This window comes from Camelus bactrianus, chromosome 1 (assembly GCF_048773025.1).
Source record: "Camelus bactrianus isolate YW-2024 breed Bactrian camel chromosome 1, ASM4877302v1, whole genome shotgun sequence".
Classification (NCBI taxonomy): domain Eukaryota; kingdom Metazoa; phylum Chordata; class Mammalia; order Artiodactyla; family Camelidae; genus Camelus; species Camelus bactrianus.
In genome coordinates, this window is record NC_133539.1 from 83,822,326 (window position 1) to 83,845,910 (window position 23,585).

At 39.5% G+C, this 23,585-nt stretch overlaps 1 protein-coding gene across 20 annotated transcripts in view; it reads right to left on the reverse strand.

The window, feature by feature from the left end:
- Positions 1–545: 545 nt before the first annotated feature.
- The window catches only part of LOC123616013 (uncharacterized), a 101,100-nt gene continuing 78,060 nt past the window's right edge, over positions 546–23,585 (reverse strand). For 11 of the 20 annotated variants that reach the window (XM_074368320.1, XM_074368300.1, XM_074368298.1 and 8 more), the window contains 2 exons: positions 22,586–22,679; positions 20,838–21,260 (listed from right to left, as the gene is read on the reverse strand). In XM_074368320.1, the coding sequence (XP_074224421.1) occupies positions 20,992–21,260; positions 22,586–22,679 (363 nt within the window). In that variant the 3' untranslated portion in view covers positions 20,838–20,991. Of the gene's footprint in view, positions 1,322–20,837; positions 21,261–22,585; positions 22,680–23,585 lie in introns of those variants that run through there. The other 9 variants (XR_012508591.1, XR_012508592.1, XR_012508593.1 and 6 more) reach the window with 2 other exon arrangements.

Sequence of the window (23,585 nt, forward strand, 5' to 3'; positions counted from 1 at the left end):
GGAATCTATACAAATTACCTGACTGCATGGTTGTTTAGTAAAGGGCATGTTTAGTTTGGGTGCAAGGCAAGTGAATCAGTAAACTGAAAATCCCAAGTCAGAAAAATTTCCTTTTATGTACGTTAGTTTAAAGCATGTTTATTATAGATGAACTTTTAAAGCACTTTGGATGAGACAGGCTAAATATGTGTATTAAATATATTTGTGTATATGTCATAAAGTAAGGTTGATTTCAAATTATTCTAGCATGGATGATATTAGAAACACAATGCCATGTAAGCAATTATTAGTAAATGAAACATACTCTTCTAGTATAAGGATTTAAAATTTTCCATGAACTAGAAGACCCTAATTTGAACTCACTTCTCCTTTTGCAATCTATTCACACAATTTAAATAATTTGTGATTTGGTTTGATTGGTTGACTATGCTATTCTCTAAAAAAAGGGGTGCATTATGAAACCTGTTAGTTACAGCCTTACATATTAAAAGAACAATGCATTTTGGTGGTTTGGGGATGCTGTGAACACAAAAAATGAAGCCAGATACAGACAAAACAATTCAATCAGTATTTATTGCCCGAAGTGAAAGACATTTTAAAATGACAAAGCAAGAGAATGAGCCACATACACAAAGAACCAATTTTTAAAATTAAGAGAGAAAAGTTTTGTATTGATGGCATCCCTTGCTCGGACGTAAATTTCATGTGGGGATGGGGAGAGAAATATCGTGAATTGGGTTTCATTTCTGTGAATGATCTCTTACACTGACAACCTGGACAGGTTTTTAAAAATAAATTTGATATAGCAGACAAATGTTCTCTCTGAGAGGCATCCAAAGGATTGGGGTTGGGGGGGACCTCCAGTGGGAATGCCACATGCTACCCCACTCTCTCCAGACCTGTATCAAAGGAGTAATAAATCTAACCAGCTTCTCCCTTGTTAGGAGGAGGCGGGGTAAGCCAATTTCATGCTTTATGATGCTGGTTGTAAAAAGGAATGCTTACCTAAAAAGAAATAGATTCCGACCAGATGTTCTCAAAATCTTCCTCAGCTGCTGCTTGAAGCTTTACAGCCACCACCTACTTTATCTTCTTGTCTATCTTCTTCTAATTGAGAAATTGTTGATCCATGCAGTTCGACAGGCAGACTGCTGCAAAAACCTTCCTGCCAAAGCTTTTCAGCCCTGCTCTCCTGCACACAAAAACTTCCAGTGTCAGCATGGGGACAGGAAAAGAGAGCAGGCCACTTCATTTGGCAGGTGTTGTGGGTTGAAAGAGGAGGAGGTCAGAAAGCAATTCTTCAAAGGACAGATTCTGTCACCTGAAAGTGTAATAAATTGCCATTATAGAAATGCCTCCAAGTACTAATGAGCCATGTACATTGAAATCTTGATGTCAGGCAAAACAGAATGAAGTTCACCCAGGAACCAACTGGGATTGTCACACCAAGATGTGAAAAATCATTCTCACTTTAGTTTCATCTGCCACTAAATTTTGTCCCTACAAACCAAAGCTCTCTTTTTAAGGACAATGATAAATTTAGCATAAACCCCTAAAATATTTGTCTAGTAATTAATATATAATTTCTCAGTACCATGCTACTCATGGGCCATAAAGACTTGACCAATCAGATGTGAATTATAATAGAATTACCAACTCCAGAATTACATATATTAGAACACAATTAGAAGATTTGCTCATTTACACATTTGACTTGTACTTTTTTAGAAACTATACTTTGCACAGCTAATTCTCTGTGTGTGTGTGTGCATGTGTGTGTTAAAAACATGCAACATTAAATTTACTGTCTTAACCATTTTTACATATAAAGTGCAGTAGTGTTAAGTATATTCACGTTGTTGTATAACAGATCTCTAGAATTTTTTCATCTTTCAAAGCTGAAACTCTATTCCCATTAAACACTAATTTCCCCTTCCCTTCTCTTCTGAGCCATTGGCAAACAATTTTCTACTCTGTTTCTATGATTTTGACTCCCTTAGACTTTTGAGTCAAATCATACAGTATTTGTTCTTTTGTGACTGGCTTGTTTCATTTAGCATGATGTCCTCAGGGTTCATCCATGTTGTAACACATGACAGATTTCCTTCTTTTTAAAGACTGCATAATATTCCACTGTTAAGTACATACCATATTTTGTTTATCCATTTTTCTGTTGTTGGACATCTGGGTTGCTTCCACCTCTTGGCTATTGTGAATAATGTTGCAATGAATGTGAGTGTGCAACTTTCTCTATGAGATCCTGCTTTAAATTCTTTTGGATATATACTCGGAAGTGGGGTTGCTGGATCATATGTTAAGTCTATTTTTTATTTTGGGGGGAAACCTCTATTCTGTTATCCATAACAGCTGCAGTTTTTTATACTTCCACCAACAGTGCACAAGGGTTCCAATTTCTCTTATCTTCACCAACACTTTGTTATTTTCTATTCTTCTGATAGTCATCATCCTAATGGGTGTGAGATGATATCTCATTGTAGTTTTAATTGTATTTCTCTTACAATTAGTAATGTTGGGCATCTTTTCATGTATTTTTTTTTTTTTGCCATTTGTATATCTTCTTTAAAGAACTATACTTTGTCCATTTTTTGACCAAATAATTTGTTTTTTGTTTGTTGTTGCTGAATTGTAGACGCTCATTATATATTCTAGATATTAACCCCTTAGCAGATATATGACTTGCAAAGATTTCCTCCCATTCCATAGGTTGCATTTAATTCTGTTGATTGTTTCCTCTGATACACAGAAGTTCTTAAAATTAATGTAGACTTCTTTGTCTATTTTTATTTTTGCTGCCTGTGCTTTTGGTGTCATACCCAATAAATAATTGCCAAATCTAGTATCTTAAAGATTTTCGCCTTCATTTTCTTCTAGGACTTTTATAGTTTTAGGTCTTATGTTTAGCTCTTTAATCCATTTTGAGATGAATTTTTGTATATGGTGTAAGATAAGGATCTAACTTCAATCTTTTGCATGTGGATGTTCAGTTTTCCCAGCAGCATTTGTTGAAAAGACTGCCTCTTTTTGTAGTTGTGGCATCCCTGTCAAAATTGTTTGCCCATATATGTAAGGGTTTATATCTGGGTTCTCTATTCTATTCTATTCTATTCTATTGGTGTATATATCTTTTTGCCAGTACCATACCATCTTAATTACTGTTGCTTTGTAGTATGTTTGGAAATCAGGAAATGTGAGATCTCCAACTTTGTTCTTTTTCAAGACTCCTTTGGCTATGTGGGGTGCCTTAGAGCTCATTCTTATATATGAAGAGTTCTCTTACTATTATTTGCATAAGGCTCACATTTCCTCACATTTTTTTTCTGTCAAAGAGTAAAAAGTGAACACCAAAATCGCTTTCCCTGAAACTTCTATTCTGAATTCCTGTTTTTCATGTCTAAATGCCTTGGGTAACTGATCAAATCCTAACAGCCACGACCAATGCATCTACAGCTGACCGTGCTAAGAATGTGGATAGAGCTGATCCTAAAGAAGCACAGATGGAGCAACACAGCTTCATGGTCGACTCAGCTGTTTAGGCCAAGGCTGCAGAAAGCTACCCATACTGTGCCATTAGCTTTCCTTCTCTAAACTAAGCTTTCATATCCAGGAAAGATCAAAATCAGTCCCTGATAGTATAGAATTTTCCACTCCTTTCTAACTCAATACAGATAGATCAGAGGAGGACTTCACAAGAGTGAGTAAGTGAGCAAACTAGTGGCGAATGAACCTCGGTGTAAATAAGTAAAAATACCCACCTAAGGAAAAGGTATCGAACCTAATGTGGGTCTGGACGTATCCATTTCAGCCCCACATGAGACAACAGGCAGCAACGTCAGACATTTTCTAGAGGGACAGGCCCAAGTTGTAGCTGGGGCCCCAAGTCACCAGCCCAAAGCTAATGTATTGGAAAGTTCATTATCCTACATTTTCTTACAAACATAGTACACGTTGGCACCAGGAATATTTTCCATAGTTGTGACTGTTTTATGTAGCATATGAGACAGGCAACTTCATTTATGGAGCTGTGGTACCCAAAGTGCAATCACCACAGTATCCAGAAAGGGAAAAGACAATGCATAGAGTGGAATAAAATATTTGTAAATCATATATCTGATAAGGGACTAGTATCTAGCTTATATAAATAATGCTTACCACTCAACAATAAAAAATGGGAGAATAATTTGAACAGACATTTCTCCAAGATATATAAATAGCCAATAAGCCCATTGAAAAGATGCTCAACATCATTAGCACCTAGGGAAATGCAATTCAAAACCACAATGAAATACAACTTCACACATGCTAGGATGGTTATAATCAAAGAGGCAGTAAGTGTTGGCAATGATGTGAAGAAATTAAAACTCTCATATGTTGCTGATGGGAATGTAAAGTGGTAAAGCCACTTTGGAAATATTTTGGTGGTTTCTCCAAACGCTAAACATAGAGCTACCATGTGATCCAGCAGTCTACTGTAAGAGAATGAAAAACATATGTCCCCACAAAAACTTGTGCAAGAATATTTGTAACGGTGTTATTTATAAAAGCCCAAAAGTGAAAAGAACCTAAATGTCCATTGGTTGATGAACAGATAAACAAAATGTGGTATGTCCATACAGTATAATATATTGTATTCAGTCATAAAAAGAAAGAAGTATGCTACAATATGGATGCCAGACACAAAAGCCACATATTTATTTATGATTCCATTTATAAGTACAGAACAGACAAATACATAGAAATATAACATAGAAAGTAAATTAGTAGTTACCAGGCCCTGGGAGAGAGTGGGAAATGGGGAGTGACTGTTAATGGGTACAGGATTTGTTTGGGGAGTAATTAAAACATTCTGGAATTAAGTAGTCATAATGGTTGTACTACTGTGAAAATGCTAAAAAGCGCTGAGTTGTACACATTAGAAAGGTAAATTTTAAAACATGTGAATTATATCCTAAGTTTTTTTTTTTAAGTGCTGTTTGCTGACCAGTGCCAAACTACAACGTTGTTTCCTACTGGTCCCTGACAAGATGAGAAGCTTATGCCAGAATGAAAGCTGACTACATCACTAGGCAAGCCGTTTAGTTCAGTTGACATTTTTTTAATGACAAGAGTTTCCCAATGAAGTAAGCGGTCCATCGATTTCCTTCTGAGGTAAGCTCCTTATCATCCTCAGGACCAGGTAATGAAGAGTTCACAGATCAGCCACTTTAAGTAAAGCTGCTGTAATCTGCATGCCTGACTTCAAGAGTTTGCCTGTCATCAGTTACATGACATACTGATGAATGAATTAAGACATTCACCATTTCTGAGAGAAACCATTCTGCACTTATGTCCTACGTATTATTGCCCATGGTAACATAACTTCAGTTCATCACGCCTCTATATGTGAGGCAATGAGTCCCGTAATAGAAATGAGAAGGAGGAACAGGGGGAAGAGTAAGAGAAGAAGGCTGGGAAGTGGGAGAAAAGGGAAGATGGAGGAAGAGGTAGAAGAATCTAAGTAAATAATAAGATAGACGCTACATGCATGGAGTTTATTCTCTTCCACGAAAGTCAGACATGTGACTTGTCCAATGTGATTAGTATAACAAGTAGGAATAAAATATAGAGGAGAAAGGGGTTAGTTTGGAGCAGGATATGCTTTCTATGTGGTCCAGAGGATGTATATGGGGTACTTATAAAGGATGAGTAGGCATTCAGCAGGCACATACCTCTGGATATGAAAGCCCAGAACCAGTGGTAATTAAACTAAAAATCCATACATGTAAATCGGTGTTTGTCAAAGCGTGGTTCTCAAGCCAGCAGCATCAGCATAGGTCGGAACCTTGTTGGAAATAATTCTCAGGCCCCTCCCCCAACTACTGAATCAGCCAGTCTGGAGATGGGGCACAGCAATTTGTTTTAACGAGCCCTTCAAATGATTCTGAATCACACAAAAGTTTGAAAACCCCTGTCTTAGATAAATATAGCAACTAGTTTAAAAAATAGATGCTGTGTTGCGGGAAAAAAGCATAGTGTTTCAGTTTAATATAGTAAATTGATCACACTATTTTGTGTCTTCTCCCTCCCTAGACTTTACTAAATGAAGAGTAAAGAAATGTTTTAAGATATTATCAACCGATAGGAATGAGAGCAGAGACAACCGATCGACTACTTCAAAAAGTGTTTGGAAGACAGAAGCCTGAAGCAGGATTACGAACTGCTTTGGTAGACGGAAGTCACAAAAGTTACAAGGCAGGTGCCTGTAAAAGGCAATGCCTAGGAGAGGAGAATGAGCTAGTTCCCCAGAGAGAATGCCTGGGAGATTCTGTGCTTAAAGAAACCTGGAAGGAGTGGGTGATGTTTGAGCCTAAAATGTGGGATCTGGTTGTAAGATAAGTAGGATTCTTGACTTCCTGATGTTCCCTTCTCCTTATACCCCTCAAGAGCCAGGTGACATATTCTCTGGAAAAACGGACCTCAGGGGTCTATCCTTGACTCAGTGAAAAACGAGGGTTAGCAGAGGGTTAAACACAGGAGCATTAGGTGAAAGTCCACAGGATGAACAGAAGGCCCTTCATGGCCCTTCTCACTTGTGGTCCCCAGAAAACCCATTTCCAGGTGTATATCTTACACCATGCAGGAGTTTGGACGATTGTTTTCTGGAGACCCCAACAAAAAGGTCAGTGATTGATAACTCTCCATTAAAGTCTACCACATGGCTACTCCCACCCCCAAAACGGAGCTTCTTTGCAACAATATTTGTAGTGCTTCCTCTTAAATATAATCAGCCAAGGATCACCAGATATAAAGAAAGCTTCCAGTATGTGAAGACCACACGAAAAAACAGATAAAAGGAACCTGAAAGAAAAGGGGGGAGAAAAACCCTCCTTCCCTCCCAGAATAGAATTATTATCTTCAGAAAGAGGATATATTACACTCACATACACAAAAAATGTTTGCTATGGAAAAGGAGCACTTTGAGAAAAAGCTTTTTGAAATTAAAAATAGGATAATTACAGTGAAAGAAAAAATCTATAGAAAGGTTAAGAATAAATCAGGGAAATCTCCCAGACGGTAAAAGAAGGAGAGGGAGAGAGAGAAACTAGGAAAGAAAAAGAAATAAAATTAGTGGATTAATGCAGGAGAAGCAGAAAGAGAGGAAAAGAGAAAACAAAGGTAAGGAAATTATCAAACAAATAAGTTAAAAACCAAAAGACATGAATCTCCAGACGGACTGAGTGCACAGAGTTCGTGGGATGATGACTCATGCTGGTGCACATCATCATGACATTTTGGAACAGCATAGACAGAGAGAAAATTCTAAAAGGGGCAGAGATAGTACACATGCAAAGGACATCATTCCAAATAGCACTGGGCTTCTGAAAACAAACACAGTGATATAAAATAAGGGAACTATAACCTCAAAGTTTTGAGGGAAATGGCTTTCAATCTAGAATTCCAGACTCAGCTGAACTATCACTCAAGTTTAAGAGAAGAGCATTTCAGACATATAGAAGCTCAAAAAAACTGAGCACTCAAATACCCTTTCACAGGAAGCTAGTGGAGGAAATGTCCCAGCAAAAATGAGAAAGTGAGCTAAGAAAGGAAAATACGGAAACCAGAAAACATGGGAAATACTATTTCCAGGAAGGTGACGAAGGGAACTTTTATAACTCAAACTGTGAGCCAGAATTAAAAAGCATCTTACCAACTGCGAATAAGTAAAGAGTATGGAAAAATCTCTAGAAGATCAAAAGGGAGGAGGGTCTTTTAATGTGTTTGGGAGTCATAGACATTATTTCTAGGCAGCAGAGCACTTGAGGAGAAAATTACTGATGAATGAGAAAAAAACACAGCAAGATTATTAACTGTATAAAAAACAAAGTTTAATGAGAAAGTAAATATCCTAAGACTTTATTTGGTGTAGTTGTAAACAATATGCCATATATAAAATAAAGCAAATATCGATGCAGATCTGTGATACAGCTACTAAAAACATAATGGAAAGGAAGGTTTGGGAAGTGGGGTATGATGGATCCAAAACAGGAAGGAAGTCAATAAATACAGCCTAATGTGAAGAATTAAGAAATAACAGAATAGGCTACTCTATTAGGTGTATGTATGGAAAAATGAAAGAATGCTGTAGGATAGAAAGAGAAAGGGGAGGCGGGCTATCGTGTAGAGTGATCAGGCCTGAAGATACCTGAATTCTGAGAAGGAGGCAGTCATACCAAATCCGAGAGACCAATATCCAGACAGAAGTAATGCAAGCAATAAGATTTTGAGCCAAGAATAAACTCAGGGTGTTCTAGAAAGGCAAGAAGACTGGTCCACAATATGGGAAACAACAGAAGCAGCATATCCAAATGAGAGGAAAAGCATTTGTGCTTCATGATTGTGCAGAATCTAAGAAGATTTCATGATTGAAGGAAAAACAAAGCAATGCCACACCCGTTTATTTTATTTGATGGATTTCTCCTGCCCTGCATTATTTTATTCCACCTTGTTTACCACTTTGGTACCATTAACCATCAACACCACCGGGTTCTGTAATGTCATAAACACTCAGAGGGAAGTTCCTTTGACTTATGTATCTGAATCATCTGCACGTCTGGGAATTAGTCTATTACCACATAAATCATGCCCCCTCTGTTTCCATCTACTCCGCTCCATTTTGCATTCCTCCATGTAATCTTCCTCATCCCAATTTCCTACTTGCATTTTAAATAGTAGTAACCTACAAGAATTCACATTTTCTGGAAATACAAGATTCTTGTGTAGAGAGTATAATTAGGCTGGCTGGGCAATGTTCTATTATTAGTAAGAATTGTGATTTTTAGAGTTGTGGGTTAATTGCTAATAACTGTATGCAGTGTTTTCCCTCAAGATGTTTTCTATTACAGTAATTAACTGAGCAGCTGGGAGAGCAGACATTAACCATTTGTCTTCACAGTAGCCCTCACTGGGGACTCTCCCCAAACCTATGCACACGGCTTTATTTGCTGTTTGATGGGTAACATAAGAGGAAAGCAAAAAGATACAGGGTCTTCATACTTCGGAGTGGATATCCAATTTGAAACCATTTTTTCCTGTTGAAGGGAATCTTTCTCACATGTGACAAACAGATTATGAAAAATATAGAATGCCTTTTAGATACATGGACTTATTGGACGAGTTTTTATGTGCATTTTTCTCTCAGTATCCTCACATAATGAAATTTTGTCACAGTGATTGTGTCAGAAGCCTCAGCTACCCTGAAGACATCACTGGTTTATCTGTTTACAAATTAGACTGGACCATTGAAAGCTGGCTGATATGGAAGAAATCTGTTAAGAGCCACCTTGCCTGATATCCCTGTTCTTTTTCAAGACACCCGAATTCTCATTTGATTACTAACTCAGCTCTGGCCCTTGACTTTAATATCCTGAATCTCCCTCTGGGATTCTTGGTGCCTCCTTGTGTGAATTCCTGATACAGTCTGATGCACCCTGCTCTCAAGACTGTGTGCGAATCTTGACTTGACCCCAGGTTCTCCTAACCAATTTTGCTGTTGCCTGAGCTCCATCTGTCAAATTCTTTTCTATAGCATGCCTTTTGCTAGTGCGAAGACATTCATTTTTCCTTTCTTTCTTTTTTTACAAGAAACATTTTTATTTAACTTTTTGTTTTAAATGAAGTGTCCCAAACCACAAGCAGAGACTAAGTACAAAAGTAAATAAATAGAGCTATACTTTTAGGAAATTGTTGGGTTTATAAGAATTTTTGGTCTTCCCTCTTGTTTAAGCAAATAATAAATTTACACTGGTCAGATTTCATGGCTATTTGTACCTTGTTTTTCCAGAGGCAAGAATTTTCTTTCTTCTTAAAATGATTCCATTTCTTTAAATCCAGATAAGCTCTGGTTTTATACTGTCTTATGTATTTGGTTGTAAGAGCCTCAAAAGAAAGCAAGCTATCTGATCTATATTAATTCTGCAGAAGCCATTCAAATAAGAGTATGCCAGCCTCCTGGCAAACGAGGCAGACCACAGCTTTCCTTCTCCCTCCCAAAAGCTATGGGACCCTGACCTCTGTGCTGTGGTTGATGGTGGCTCAGAATGACTCGATGGGGCTGCCCCCTCGGTATCACTGCTCAAAAGAGAGGTTCACCTATTTAGGGACCTTGCTCCTGGGTCTGAACTCTGCAAGACTCAAAGGCCCACCTGCTAATTTGAAGAGTGCCCTGCACTGAGGGTTTGGACCCGAACACATCTGGAGTATGATGTGAGGGAAGTTTCCAAACAGACTTAAATTGGAAATCCCACAAGAGCCTGGGCCATTGGAAAGAACAATCCTGGGAACAGGTTGACAAGACAGTTAGAGTTGGGCAGAACCTGGAATCTAGTATAGATACATTCAAGAGGTTTCAACACAGAGGCAAGAGCTCAGATAGAGAAGTGCACACTGCGGCCCTCGGGGTCAGCAAGAGCTTTAGAAAAAGTAAAGCAATAACTTGGCTGTCCTCGTGGGAGTGAAGTTGCTCTGACCACTTGGCTGTGGACAAGGAAGCTCTCAGTCACCTGGCTTCTCCCTCTAGAAAACCTTGACCCCACGGGCTGGCCCTCTCTGTACAGAATTCAGTCCTAAAATGATGCTATCTGCTTACTTTTTTTTATAAACAGTGCCTTGCAGTGAAATGCTTTAATGAATCCTTTTTGATTTACTGGTTGGTTGAACCAATTTTGGAAAATCCCTGCAAAGCATGACTTAAAATACAAAATTGAATTTAGAAGATACCAGCTTGCATATTCCCAAGAAGACAAGCCTTTCTTACTTAACTCCACCTCACAATTTTTCCTCATTGCAGACTCCTTCCGAATTCACTCCTAGCAATAACTAATGTTGGAAGGCCAAATAGAAAACAATCTGCAACATTTTCTGTCCACTTAAAATGAATTTCCTATGATAAAACCTGAGTTGGGTTTTTTCATATTAATATCCAAGTGTTTTAATTTTACTATCCACTTCCTCCATCCAGATTTATTTTGAGTGCCTTAAGATGAGAAATGTCTTATTTATATCCTTCAAGTACCAAACTGTATTGGGTGAGCTCACGTTGAATGATTTAAGTGTCTTAGTTAAAACTAAAGTCTTCTTAAAGCCAGCCTAGAAAACTATTTAGCAAATGAGCTGATTTATACTGTTATTATTGTGCTGGTTAACAGGAAAAGAAAAAAAAAAAACAAAAGGAAGCATAAGATGATAGCAATGCCTCTTTTGGCTACAGTATCAACACCATCCCATTTAAGAAATGAGAACCAAGGACTAAAGTCTTGGCATCTGCCAAGTCCTTCGTAAACAAGAAAACACAAAAGATTTTGCTATAATTCAAGAGCCATTCTCATCAGTGCTTTAAGGAGGGCAGAAATTAAGCTATGTTAAAGCTTGTCTTGGCCCAATTATAGAATGAAAGTGAGGCATCAATGGAATGGTCCCAGGATAGGTTTCAAGTCAGTTTGAATCCAGCTCTTGGTCCTTGTTAGGACTTCAGGGGACAGCCAACAATTACATTTCACTCATTGTCTTGCTCCGAAAGTGCTGCCGTGGCTGCTACGCAAATTGAAAACAGAATGTACACAGGCTAATGCCTATGGTATCTTTCCAATTTATCTTTCGGGCATTATCACCTCCCAGTGTCCCTCCTTGAAAGTCTGACATGTGCCCTGAATTCTCATTTTGTAGGATGATAAGCTATTCACTCCAAAGAGAACGTTGAAGAAAATGGCCCTGTGTTAAAGTGTGAAGAATGCCACCTGAAATACATCTTTTAAAATTTGAAAATAGCTTCCGTCTTATAGCAGAAATTGTGTTATACATAAACTTGCCTTCCAGGCAGTCCGGTCTTTCTGGATGGAAGCTGTAGCATTATTGACTTAATTCATTGCTGTTTGACTCATGTCCAGCCATCTGGTATAGTTTCACAGTGGAATTATTACCCTGCTTTGTGAAAATATTCAAGACCACTGATTTTTGTTTTCCATTGTTCTTAAAAAGAGAAAAAAAATTAAACACTATGTGTGTCTCTGTGATGTGAAAGTAAATATAACCTGTTGCAGTTCAAGATTGGAAAATGTTCCTTTAGAAAACTCGGCGGGATGATACAGGAAGAAATGTTGCTCACATACAGACTGATTTCTACTAGTTCATTGATCTCATCGTTCAGCATCCCCTTTTAGAGTGTGCGTTAACAAAAACCCTGCGTGTATACCAAATTGACAGCATAATCCTAGAGTGTTTTATGTAACTAGACACTAGCAATAGAGAATACTGTATTGACTCCGAGATTTCAGGCAATGGCACTTCAAGCGACTTGTATTAATGCTTTATATTGATATAAAACCTTTCTTCCAAAAAGTACAAAGCACTTTCTTAAAATTGCCTTATTGGGTTTTGTAACAACTCAGCAATGCACAGTATCTGAGACTACGGTGTGTTGAGCTGAGATAATACCTTAAGTTTCCTGATTTCTAATTTAGTATTTCAAACATTTAATCATTAGACATCCTTTCAGCTTCCAAAAATGCCAAAAATTATTCATTCTGTACAAGACTTGAGAAAGATTTTATTTCAAAGAAGATCTTTTTAGAGACCATAAATCATTAAGTAAAAGTTTAAAAATCAATTGCATGAGAATTCAAGTGACATTCTTTCAGCTAAGGATTTAAGTCTATCATATTCTACCCCAAAGAAGAATAACATGAATGTTATGGAGAGATTAAAAAAATAGATGTTTTCCAGTAACTACACAAAATATTCCAAAAGTTAGGCACATTCTTTACTAATTCAAAATGCTTGACTAACCTTTTAACTGCAGAAAATTTTCACTAGACTTAAAAAAAATCTAAAGATTAGCCATATTAGGAAATATTTAGAATCATTTTGATAGAAATATCAATTGGAAAAAATAGTTCTTTTGGGGGGAAGGTAATGACGTCCTACTTTCTTATAACATTACTTCTAATCTTTGACTTAAAACACACAATGTCTAAATTATAAAATCTGCCACCAGCTGTAGTGGATGCATGGAGAAATTAACACTAAAAGATCAAACTCTATTCAGGTGCAAGGTAGAGGGGACCTCGGAGGTTCAAAAGCAAGGTATACAAGTCAAGTCCTCAACCAGTCATTTGCCTTCTTATTTTGCTGAGTTTAATACAGACAGCTATGTTCCAACCCAATGCACTGCCCTTCTCTGCTCTTTTAGCATACATTTCCCTCTCTCCCTCTTTTTACTTGGTCTTTTGAAGATACTTACATCAATGGGGAGGAACAACACTTTCCTAAAGCTAGCAGCTGACGGTTGGCAGCTCACCGAAATTTCATAAGGAGGAGCACTTAGCAAGTTTGTTTTTCTTGTTTTGATCAGATGCATGATAGCGTCACCAACATCAGCCATTACAATTGTTTGCTCTTTGGATTAAAACACAGCAAAGAAGAAAAATGTATGCATTTTATTTAGGTTCAAGTGACCTGACACTAGCAAAATCACGTGCCATCTTTGCCTTTTCTAGATTCCATACACTTTCTCTTTCATTTGGAGCAACAGTGTGTTTGGCTAATGACCTCACTGCTTTTTGCTGTTAAGGGCACTGAAGTGCCATTAACAAATATTAAAGTACCATTGATTCCATTAGTACTGACAAGCACTAAATCCCAGTTTCTTTTTAAATAAGCATTAAAACAAATGCAGATGTCCTTTATTAACAAGCGACATGCTGAGCAACCCTTATTGCAATAGTTGAATATATGAAGGATATCTTAAAGAACAAGTTAGAATCTTAAGGATCTGAAATGCTAGAACTTGGGTGTGATGAAGGACAAGTGAAGGAATTAATATGAATTTTCTCCACGCACAGGAACCCATCCAAAGTGCCATGTTTTAATCTCCCAGATTAGAATCATAATCACTTTTCACCTTCATATGTCCCTGCGTTTATGTATCATAACACATAGAATACCACAGTGGTGAAGAAGACACACAAGCGTAGAGCACAATAGGCCAATTTATGAATGAGGAACCTAAGTCCAGGAAGTGGGCGTGGCTTAGGTGGGCTCTCACTCTGTGACTCCCCGCCCCCCCCGCCCCCGGGTCCCCATGATTAGCTGTTCCCACAGACTAGCAAAGCACTTTCCATTCTGAAGCAATGTCACAGGGAAGATAATTCTGTGACTGGGCATTGAGATTTTCTGGAAGATCTGACCACTATAGGAATGTTTTCTATCTCAGGAGAACTTGGACTTTGGCATAAACCTAAGACCCAAGTGTGCAGCAAAAAGAAGTATGTTTTATCTTTTTGTATTAATCTCATCCCTAAGCACTATTTTATTTCTTTACCCTTTTCTCTTTGTTTTTCATTTCTTCTTTACCTATATCTAGTATGGATTATGCTATTTGTATCTACTCCTTGAAGTCTACTTTTAATTTTTTCAAATAAAGATAAAAAGACAAAAATGAGAGATATTAGCTTGTTGTATTTGCTACACAAACCTGGAACCTGGAACATGCCTGACACATAGGAGGCACTCAGTAAATATTTGTTGAATAAGTGAAAAATAGTAGATGATGGTTAAATAAAGAGCTAGATAACACTGGTAGGAGGCCAGGAAGGAAGAAAAGAAGAAAGAGAAGGAGGGAAAGAAGGGAGGAAGGAAGCAAGGAAGGAAGGAAGAAAGGAAAGCCTGTACATTTAGGTAGATGAAGGTTTTACCCTACTTAGAGATTAAGTTTGACAGAGTGGAGGGAGGCTGGAAGCAGTAACACACTGAATGAAATAACTACAGAAGCTAGTAAGTAGCCTGCCACGGTTCTGTGGATGCTAACAAAAGACAAAAGACTCTTGGTCAGAGACAAAGACCTTTATTACTCACAGCAAAAGCAATAGCAGGAGTATCAGTATGTCTGTGCCGGTTCCCTCAGCTCTAGGCTCCACAGGGCTATTCGGAGGGTCAGGCGGATCGTGAACGCAGAGTGGAGTGTGTCCCAGGAGATGCACCGCAGGCTTAGGGAATCCATCACTTTTATAGAAAGCACTTTTATATGGTCTGGAAGGACAGCAGCTGTGTCGTAAGACCTGTGATTCATTTCCTTGCCTTCCAAGATTGCCACTTTTAGGATTCCCAGTCCAGGAAGATGAGTAAAAAGGGCAAAGGCATAATGGAAGAGACCTCTGCCACACTATGCAGTTTCAGAGGTAAAAGTGTGTTGAGCTACACTGTATGATGAAGAGATAAGCTGTGACTGTGTGTGACATGGGAGCTAGAAGACATACTGAGAGGTGATTGGTCAAATAGAAGAAAAATAGCAGAAAGTTATCAGCACATTCATCACACGGAATAGCCTGAGACAACTTGGAATACAGAGCAATGTCCCTACTCAAACTTTTTTTAAATGTATATTATGGATGGTTTGCAAATATACATAAGCATGCGTAGAAGTCACTGGAGTCTTATGTAGAGGGTGACAAGAGGTGTTGGCCTGGAGTTACAGGGAAGTGAGGGTGTGTCTGCTGCTGTAATTGATAGATTGCTTCACTGCAAAACACAGAAGCTAAAGTTAGGTTTACTTCCTGGTTGTTCAAAGGAATGTTTCCACTGCAAAAGGATGGAGAAGTAGGGGTCAATTTAGCGAACTTACGTCCACGATGTAATGTCCTCTAACCACAGACCTCTCTGGTGGCTCATGTGGCCTTTCTGCAGGGCGGTTTTGTGCTAAGCCCATCCCTGGATCTCACTTTGAGGCCTCCGAGGTTGTCACTATCTGGCTCCCCCTTAAAGAAGCTTTGAAAACATTTTGAGTATATTCTCTTTCGGAAAAAAAAAAAAAAGTGGTTCATAATGTTTGATTTTTACAGGTAGCTATATTATGAAGGATTTTGTTGTTAGACAGCTGGGAGGTTAGACGTGGAGACACAATAATGAAATTTTAGAAGGACATCTTTAATCCCTCAGGGTCTTAGTAGCTTTGGTCGCTTGTTCGTCTCCTGAAATTCTAACTTCTTCTTTTCGATTTAGGAATCTTCATTTCCATTCCCTGGGATGTCAGAAACAAAACAGAGGCCACGCTCTTTCAGCTGAGGGACGAGCAGCAGGCTAAGCAATCTTCCCTGCGTGCTTCGATGATATTTTATCAGTCTATAGTTAATGCCCCGTTATTCACTTTGCTTTGAAAAAAAAAAAAAACCTCAAAATTACTATAGCTTCACCCAGAAATTCAGGTGGAGTAACCAAAAAAAATGTGTTACAGGTCTTCCAGAATTGCATTTCTACACAGGCATTTCCAGGTCCAGGATGCAACTGTCAGTGCATTTTTTTTTACTTCCGTGCAGCTGCGCGTGTCGTTTCCATCACTGTGTAGGTATGGGGGGTGGGGGGAGTGCATCCTGAGTTACGAGGGTCTCCTGGACTGTGCCTTCTCCTGTTCATTGTTGCCACCAGCTCATTAGAACTGCATGAACTGAGCAGTTGTTTTGGTTTGAATTTTAAGATAAAATAAATATAAATCTCCAAGATATTTTACAGATACAATCTGATAAATATGTCCATATTTGTTTACAGTATGTTAAATGACTTCGTTCATTTAGCTGTAAATAAATAAATCTAACAGTACAGATTCTAGAAAGAAACAAACAAGAAGCTAAATATCAGAAGCATGAAATTAGGTTTCCTTCTTCACTCACAAGACTTTTTTTTTTATCTTGAATCACACTCAAAAGAGCCTTGAATGTCTTAAGATGGCCCCAGTCCCGGTGATCATTCTGGTATGGCTTTACTACTTAGTCAAGAGTCACGAGGTCTTGAGTTATTTTAATCTGTTTAAGTTTCAGAGCATCTTCTTTCTAGTTGTCCGTCAACTGAAACACCCTGAAGTGGCATGTCTTAGACAAGAGGGTGAACACCTTCAAAGATGCGTAACGTAAGAAAGGAATGAACGTCGCACATCTTTTCCATTTATTATGCTCCTTCCTCATTAATTATTGCTAAATAACAAGCTCAGACAATAACTACAATAAACTACACAAAAGTTTGCTCATACTTACTTAAGGGCAAAATGTCTATAAGGGGGAAAAACCCCATTTAATTCTCAAACATGCTGGCCAGAGGCCAGAATGGCAAAAATCAGTGAAGGATAAGTCTTTCATTTCTTTGCATAGGACAGCCTACAATGACTGTTTTCTTAATGAATGAAAGTAAAGTTAAATCCCTATGTAAAACTAAAGATGAAAATTATATGATGAACCTCTCTATAATAGGCTTAGTCTCTAAGCATCAGATTGGTTTTCAAAGGCCACCAAGACCAGTTAAACAAGGCTGAACTAGAAAAACAAGACTATTACTCAATGGAAGCCACTGGGATATGGGCCAGCAGGAGGGAGGGGTAGCTTTTGCCCCAGCTCCCTTGCTGTCTCTGGTTGCTTGGGTTTAGATGCAAAGGTCACACTTACAGCGGCCCTCTGTTTTCACAGTGCTTTCTCTGAAATAGGGTTCCTCAACCTGGACACTATTGCATTTGGGGCAGGATAATTCTTTATCATATGCATCTGTTTAACAGCATCCCTGGCCTCTACGCACTAGAAGCCAATAGCAACCCATCAGTCATGACAATCTAAAACGTCTCCAGACATTGCCAAATGTCCCCCAAGGGGCGAAATCCCCTCCCATTCCCAACACCGACGCTTTCTATTAAGACTAACTGACAGCAACTCTGTCCAGGTTTATTAACGCTTTCCTTCCATTGTCCCTTCAGTCCTAGATGTAGCATCACACCCCTCACTGCTAACACTGCAGTGCCTCTCTGTCCCTGGTTGGTTCCCTTTGCTTTTGTAAATAGTCCTTTTATAAAAATTCGCCTCATTTGAGTGTGTTATATGTTTGCTCTTGGGATTCTTTTTTTTTTTTCTTGTAAATATATATATATATTTTTTTTTATTGAAGTGTAGTCAGTTTACAAAGTTGTGTCAATTTCTAGTGTACAGCACAATACTTCAGTCATAAACAAACATGCATATATTCGTTTTCATATTTTTTCACCATAAGTTACTACAAGATATCGAATATAGTTCCCTGCGCTATACAGCATGAACTTGTTTATCTATTCTTTGTATATCAGTTAGTATCTGCACATCTCTAACTCCCAATTTATCCCTTCCCACCCCCTTCTCCCCCTGGTAACCACAAGTTTGTTCTCTATGTCTGAGAGTCTGTTTCTGTTTGCAAATAAGTTTATCTTTTTTTTTTTTTTAGATTCCACATATAAGTGATATCATATGGTATTTTTCTTTCTCTTTCTGGCTTATTTCACTTAGAATGACAATCTCTAGGTCCATCCATGTTGCTGTAAATGGCATTATTTTATTATTTTTTACGGCTGAGTAGTATTCTATTGTATAAATATACCACAACTTCTTTATCGAGTCATCTGTTGATGGACATTTAGGTTGTTTCTATATCTTGGCTATTGTAAATAGTGCTTCTCTGAACATTGGGGTGCATGTATCTTTTTGAATTAAGGTTCTCTCAGGATATATGTCCAGGAATGGGACTGCTGGATCATATGGTAAGTCCATGCTCTTAGGATTCTGCTTGATGACTCTCCATTTTCCTCCAATCCCACTAAACTACTTACTGTCCATCAGTAAAAACTTGTTCACTTTCTTTGAGTCCTTATACAAGTCGTCCTTATAAAAGAAATGGAGGCAGCATTCACTGAGCTCAAACATGTCAAATATGGTGGCTGGTGCTTACATATTGTGGTAAATATTAGTTTTTGATTGTCTCAGCAGCATCTATTTTCTCCTTCCAAAAAGTACCCTAATTTGGGTCCAAGTACCCACCCCTTCCATACATAACCCAGGTGCTTCAGGCAGAACTGGCCCCACTACTGGCTTCAGAAACTGATTATTCAAAGGATAATCCCTGTGTCCTTGCAAGTGATGGGCACAGGAACCCACGGTTTGAGCCATTCACCACATTACGTAAGAGTTTGGCTCCAAAATGAGCATGTGTTACAATTCGATCAGATGAGACAAGAAGAGCACTTGGACAGGAGTTCTGGGAAAGACAGACATTTCCTCACTCCAAAGACAGAGTCACCAAAAACGTCCTTTTGGTCTCTGAATATTCTTTGTCTGGAACACTTGTGGCTGTCTTAGTAGGAGTATGAAGAAGTCAGCATGGGAAGGAAGTCAAAGTTAGAAAATCACACACACTCAAAAATGAGGCTATCAATTCAACCATAACTAATCATTGCCAAGTTTCTGGACTTTCTTAATTATGTTCTCCTCTACATTTACTCATTCTGAACAGCACTTGCATTGGCATGTCTGCCACTTGTAGCTAGATGCCTTCTACCTGAGCCATTCATTCAATTCATTCAACAATTGCTTATTTTGTGCTCACTAGAAACTATGCCCTGCTCTGCAATGAGCCAAAGAACCCAAAATTAATAAGCAGAGTTATATAGTTAATTTTCATATCACTCTAAGAGCTAGATGTAAGTGTCTGATGCTGAGTGAAGAATTTTCAACTGAGAGGAGTAAAGCAACTCGTTAAGGAGACCGAACAACAAAGAGCTGGAACTGGACAAGGTCTGTCTGAGCACATGGTCTTTCTGTTGCACACCTCTCAGTGTGAATCAGACATGTTAAATCATTCAGACGCCACTTAATCTAGATCAGTGTCTGCACAGAAGAGACACAGTCAGGCAAGTTTTGATAAAGAGGAAGCAGTTCGATAGTCCAGGAGTCTGGAGCAGTCTCCGTGAGTTTAACAGAGAACTAAAATAGCTATGCAGTTGCACCCCCCAACCCCCCCCCCAACCCCGAGGATTGGACCTACATTAGCTCTCACTGATTCAGGGCCCTCTGACTTCTGCCTGCATTCTCCACCTCATAGCCTCCGAGCAAGCCAATGGCTCTCAACGTCCTGCTTTCCTGTAGGGGCCAGGAGAACATCTGCATCCTTTCCATGCCCCATGGAACTTTGCACAATCATGTCCTGCTTCCACTTCTATTCTATTCCTATGTTTCAACGGGAGACCAGAGTACAGCTCTGCTTACAGATTTCCTTTCAAAATGGCGGCCACTCTCCCAGGTGCCCTCTTAGGTCTGCAACCCAGAGAAAGGAAGGCATTGCAACCATGTCTGACCGATCACCATCCCTCCTTCCTTTTCCCACACGAGGTGGAAGGGGCCGGCTTTACACATCTTTGGGTTTGTCAGGTGTTACCCTATTTCACATTCCTGACTCTAATCTCTTGCTGGGACCATCAGGTGGACTGTGTGAAGAAAGAAAAGCTACTTTTCTCATAATATTCCTCATGAAGCATTCCAGAAATATTTCTGTCATCTCATTACAAATGTCAACACACTGACCAAGTGAAATTGTTTCCAAAATAAAATGAGGTTGTATAAAAGCTGTTGATAACATGTAAAGGACCATAGAAGTGTAAGTTATCATAGTATTACTGTTAAGTCACAAAGGAAACAATCCATTCGGCCCTATATTCCAATTTCAGTATCTTTCTGTACTGAAAGTGAATTATGAAATTTAAAGATGCCAACCATATACCGTCACAAAATGGAGCAAGAAACCACTCGGTAGATTATAACAGTAAGTTTTTGGTAAATCTTTGACTCCTCAAATAACATTTTAGAGTGAGACGCTCTTATGGATTTTCAATCAGTGGTTCTCAGGCCTGGGGAGCATTGAAATTATACTGACGTCAGGCTCTTCAAACTAACTAAATCGGAGTTAAGTGTTCCTTCTTGAGAAGAATGACATTACATGAAAGAAATAAAAAAATCTGAGAGTTATTAATACAAAATTTTAATTTTTAAAGTTAAATCTCCTCTGGAAAATCAGGACCTCCACATAGATGGGCAAACTAAAATAAAAAACCTAAGGTCACTTGGCCAAGCTCTAATCTTATTTTCAGAGTCAGAGAAATAAAAAGTCATCCTATCCAGACACAGTTTCATTTTTAGAGAGAGAAATATGAAGACTTGTCCAAAGTTTTCCTCCATAATGCACATCCCAAGTTTCTCGGATTCCACCGGGACTCCCAGAGAGGGTGACGGTGTCCCCGCCGGGGTCCCCGCCCCGCGACCCAGGCGTTGCAGCATCACGGCACACACTTCCCCGCTCCTCATCCAAGTGAACGCCCGACTTTAGACAAACGTGAAGTCGTTTCAGCTCCTCCTCACACTTCGGTTGGCCTAGCCCACCAGCTGATCAGAAACACAGATGCCTGAGATAGAAATAGTCCTGTCTCCCTGGCTCCCAGGACCAGCGATAAATGGGGCGGAGGCCAGAGCCACGAAAGGAGGTGCTGTTGGAACCAGCACCCCGGCAGCAAGCTGAATCATCGCTGCCATTCAGAACGTGACCAAAAGAAACCAGTGCTTAGGGGCAAAGGAAGCGGGTTTTGTTTTTTGTTTTTTGTCTTTTTTTTATCCTGTGACTCCGTAGAGACGGTGGTGACAACAGCTGTGCTTCCTCCCCTAAGAAAGTCATCTTAGCGTTAGATTTTCCCTAAGGAGGGAGCAGATGGAGAGAAGCCTGACTTACACATATGTGGCTGCTGCTGGCTTTCTTACTACTGTTGCTGACCCTGGATTAGAGGGAGAAAGAGGGCTTTGGAGGAGGGAGGGAATGGTTATTCAGGAGACTCTTTCCGACCTGCTGACCTACAGCCCCAAGGATGCGTTAATACTAGGGGTTAACTGTGTATTCTTTGAACTTCTTCTCAAGATGGTGGCAATAGGCTATCATTTTGTGTAAAATGACTGATATCTCGTGATTCCCTAGGAAACGTGACAGGCATGACAGGTGTGATAGGCAACGTTGCTACAAAGATGAACAGCACAGAGTTCCTAGCCACAGAGTGGTTACAGTCTCGCTTCCTAGGGGCATAGTGAGTTGCATCATAAGCTATGTTTGGGCATAGTAACCAGCATACTTTCTTTTTGCAAACAGAGTACTTCTCACCCTCACATCATTCTACAGAGAAGCACCCGATCTGTGCCCGGCATCGTACCCAGGAGAGTGTCATAATTGGGTGAAAAAGCAAAGAAGGAAAAAAAAAAAGTCTTCCTTCTTCCTGACTTTGCTTCCAAAGATTTAAGCCTTAAGGACACAATGAGCTCCTATAATGGATAAAACATTTGCTCGAAAGATAAAGATTCTCCTTTTCTTTCAGGGAGGAGAGATGAAGGTGGAGAGGATGAGGGCAGAGAGTTTAATGAGAAAGAGAAGAGAGGGCCAGACCCACGAAAGCCATGCAAACTGAACAACAGTTTCAGCACAGGGCCACCATGGCTTGTTCAGGCATCCGGGAGATGAATGGGGGCTGAATTTCCATCCTCAGACTACCAGGCCTGCACTGCATGCTCCCAAGATAAGGCTAGCAGGTCCTGCCGCGGGCAGCTGCATCTATGGATGCAGTTACCCTTCATGGGTAACCAGCACCGTCAAGGGGGTGCCCAGCAATTGACATCCATCCCAGTCCAGAGACTTAGCTTTCACCCTTCCTATGTGCTTCACATAAACATACCTTTGCTGCATCCCAGAGAATGGGCGGGGGCAATGGCATCCGGTGGGGTTATCAGGAATCCTAAGACGGCTTCATGCCTACTGTTTAGCAATACCTGGAAGAATGAGACAAAACTGATCAAAACTTTTCCTGAGTAAGGAGACTATTAGATATTGTTAGAGAGAGTGATGTGAGCACAGTGGGGCAGAATGGGAAAGAAAAAGAAAGGGACATCCATGTTTCGGGGACAAGAAGAGGTATCGCTTCTTTGAGGAAGGGACACTGGGCCCCCGTCTAGAAAGCAAGATGGGTAGAGGCCTTCCAGGTGAAGCAAGAAAAGCATAGCATCCAGACCATTAGAAGAGCCAGAAGTCATGTGACATAAAACTCAAAGAAGGGATATGGCAGTGGAAGTCAATCATATCAAATGCATCAGAAATTTCCTAAGACTCTACTGGACATGAAAAGTGTCCTTTAGCTTTGGCCATTAACCACTGGACTTAGGCATCAGAGAGCACGGGTGATTCCCGTCAGAACAATGTCATCAGGTGGCAAGCTTGGAAGATAGGACGTGCTGCTCTGAAGGAGAACTATGGGAGAGGACGTGAACAGAGTGGTGGTTCTCAAAGTCTAGCCCCTGGACCAGCAGCATCAGTATCACCAGGGAGTTTGTCACAGATGCAGATTCTCACACGTACACACGTACTCCCCGAGCCATCAATCAGGCGTTCACAAGCCCTTCAGATGACTCTGATCCTTGCTAGAGTTTGAGAACCACTGATTCTTGTGAAGAACTTGAAGTGGTTATTTAATAATAATGAGGAGGAATTTATACTGTCTTTACTTAAGAATATGGTGGGGGGGTGAAATTTATACTAAGAGTATCTTGGTAACCAGGGAAATAGTTCTTAATGATTTCTCATAGTGGTTAAGGACGCTAATCCAATAGATGAGATTGATAAGAGGTACATAAACTCAGAAAGTTCCTAAGAATAGGTGACTAAGGAGCTAAGAGGACTGC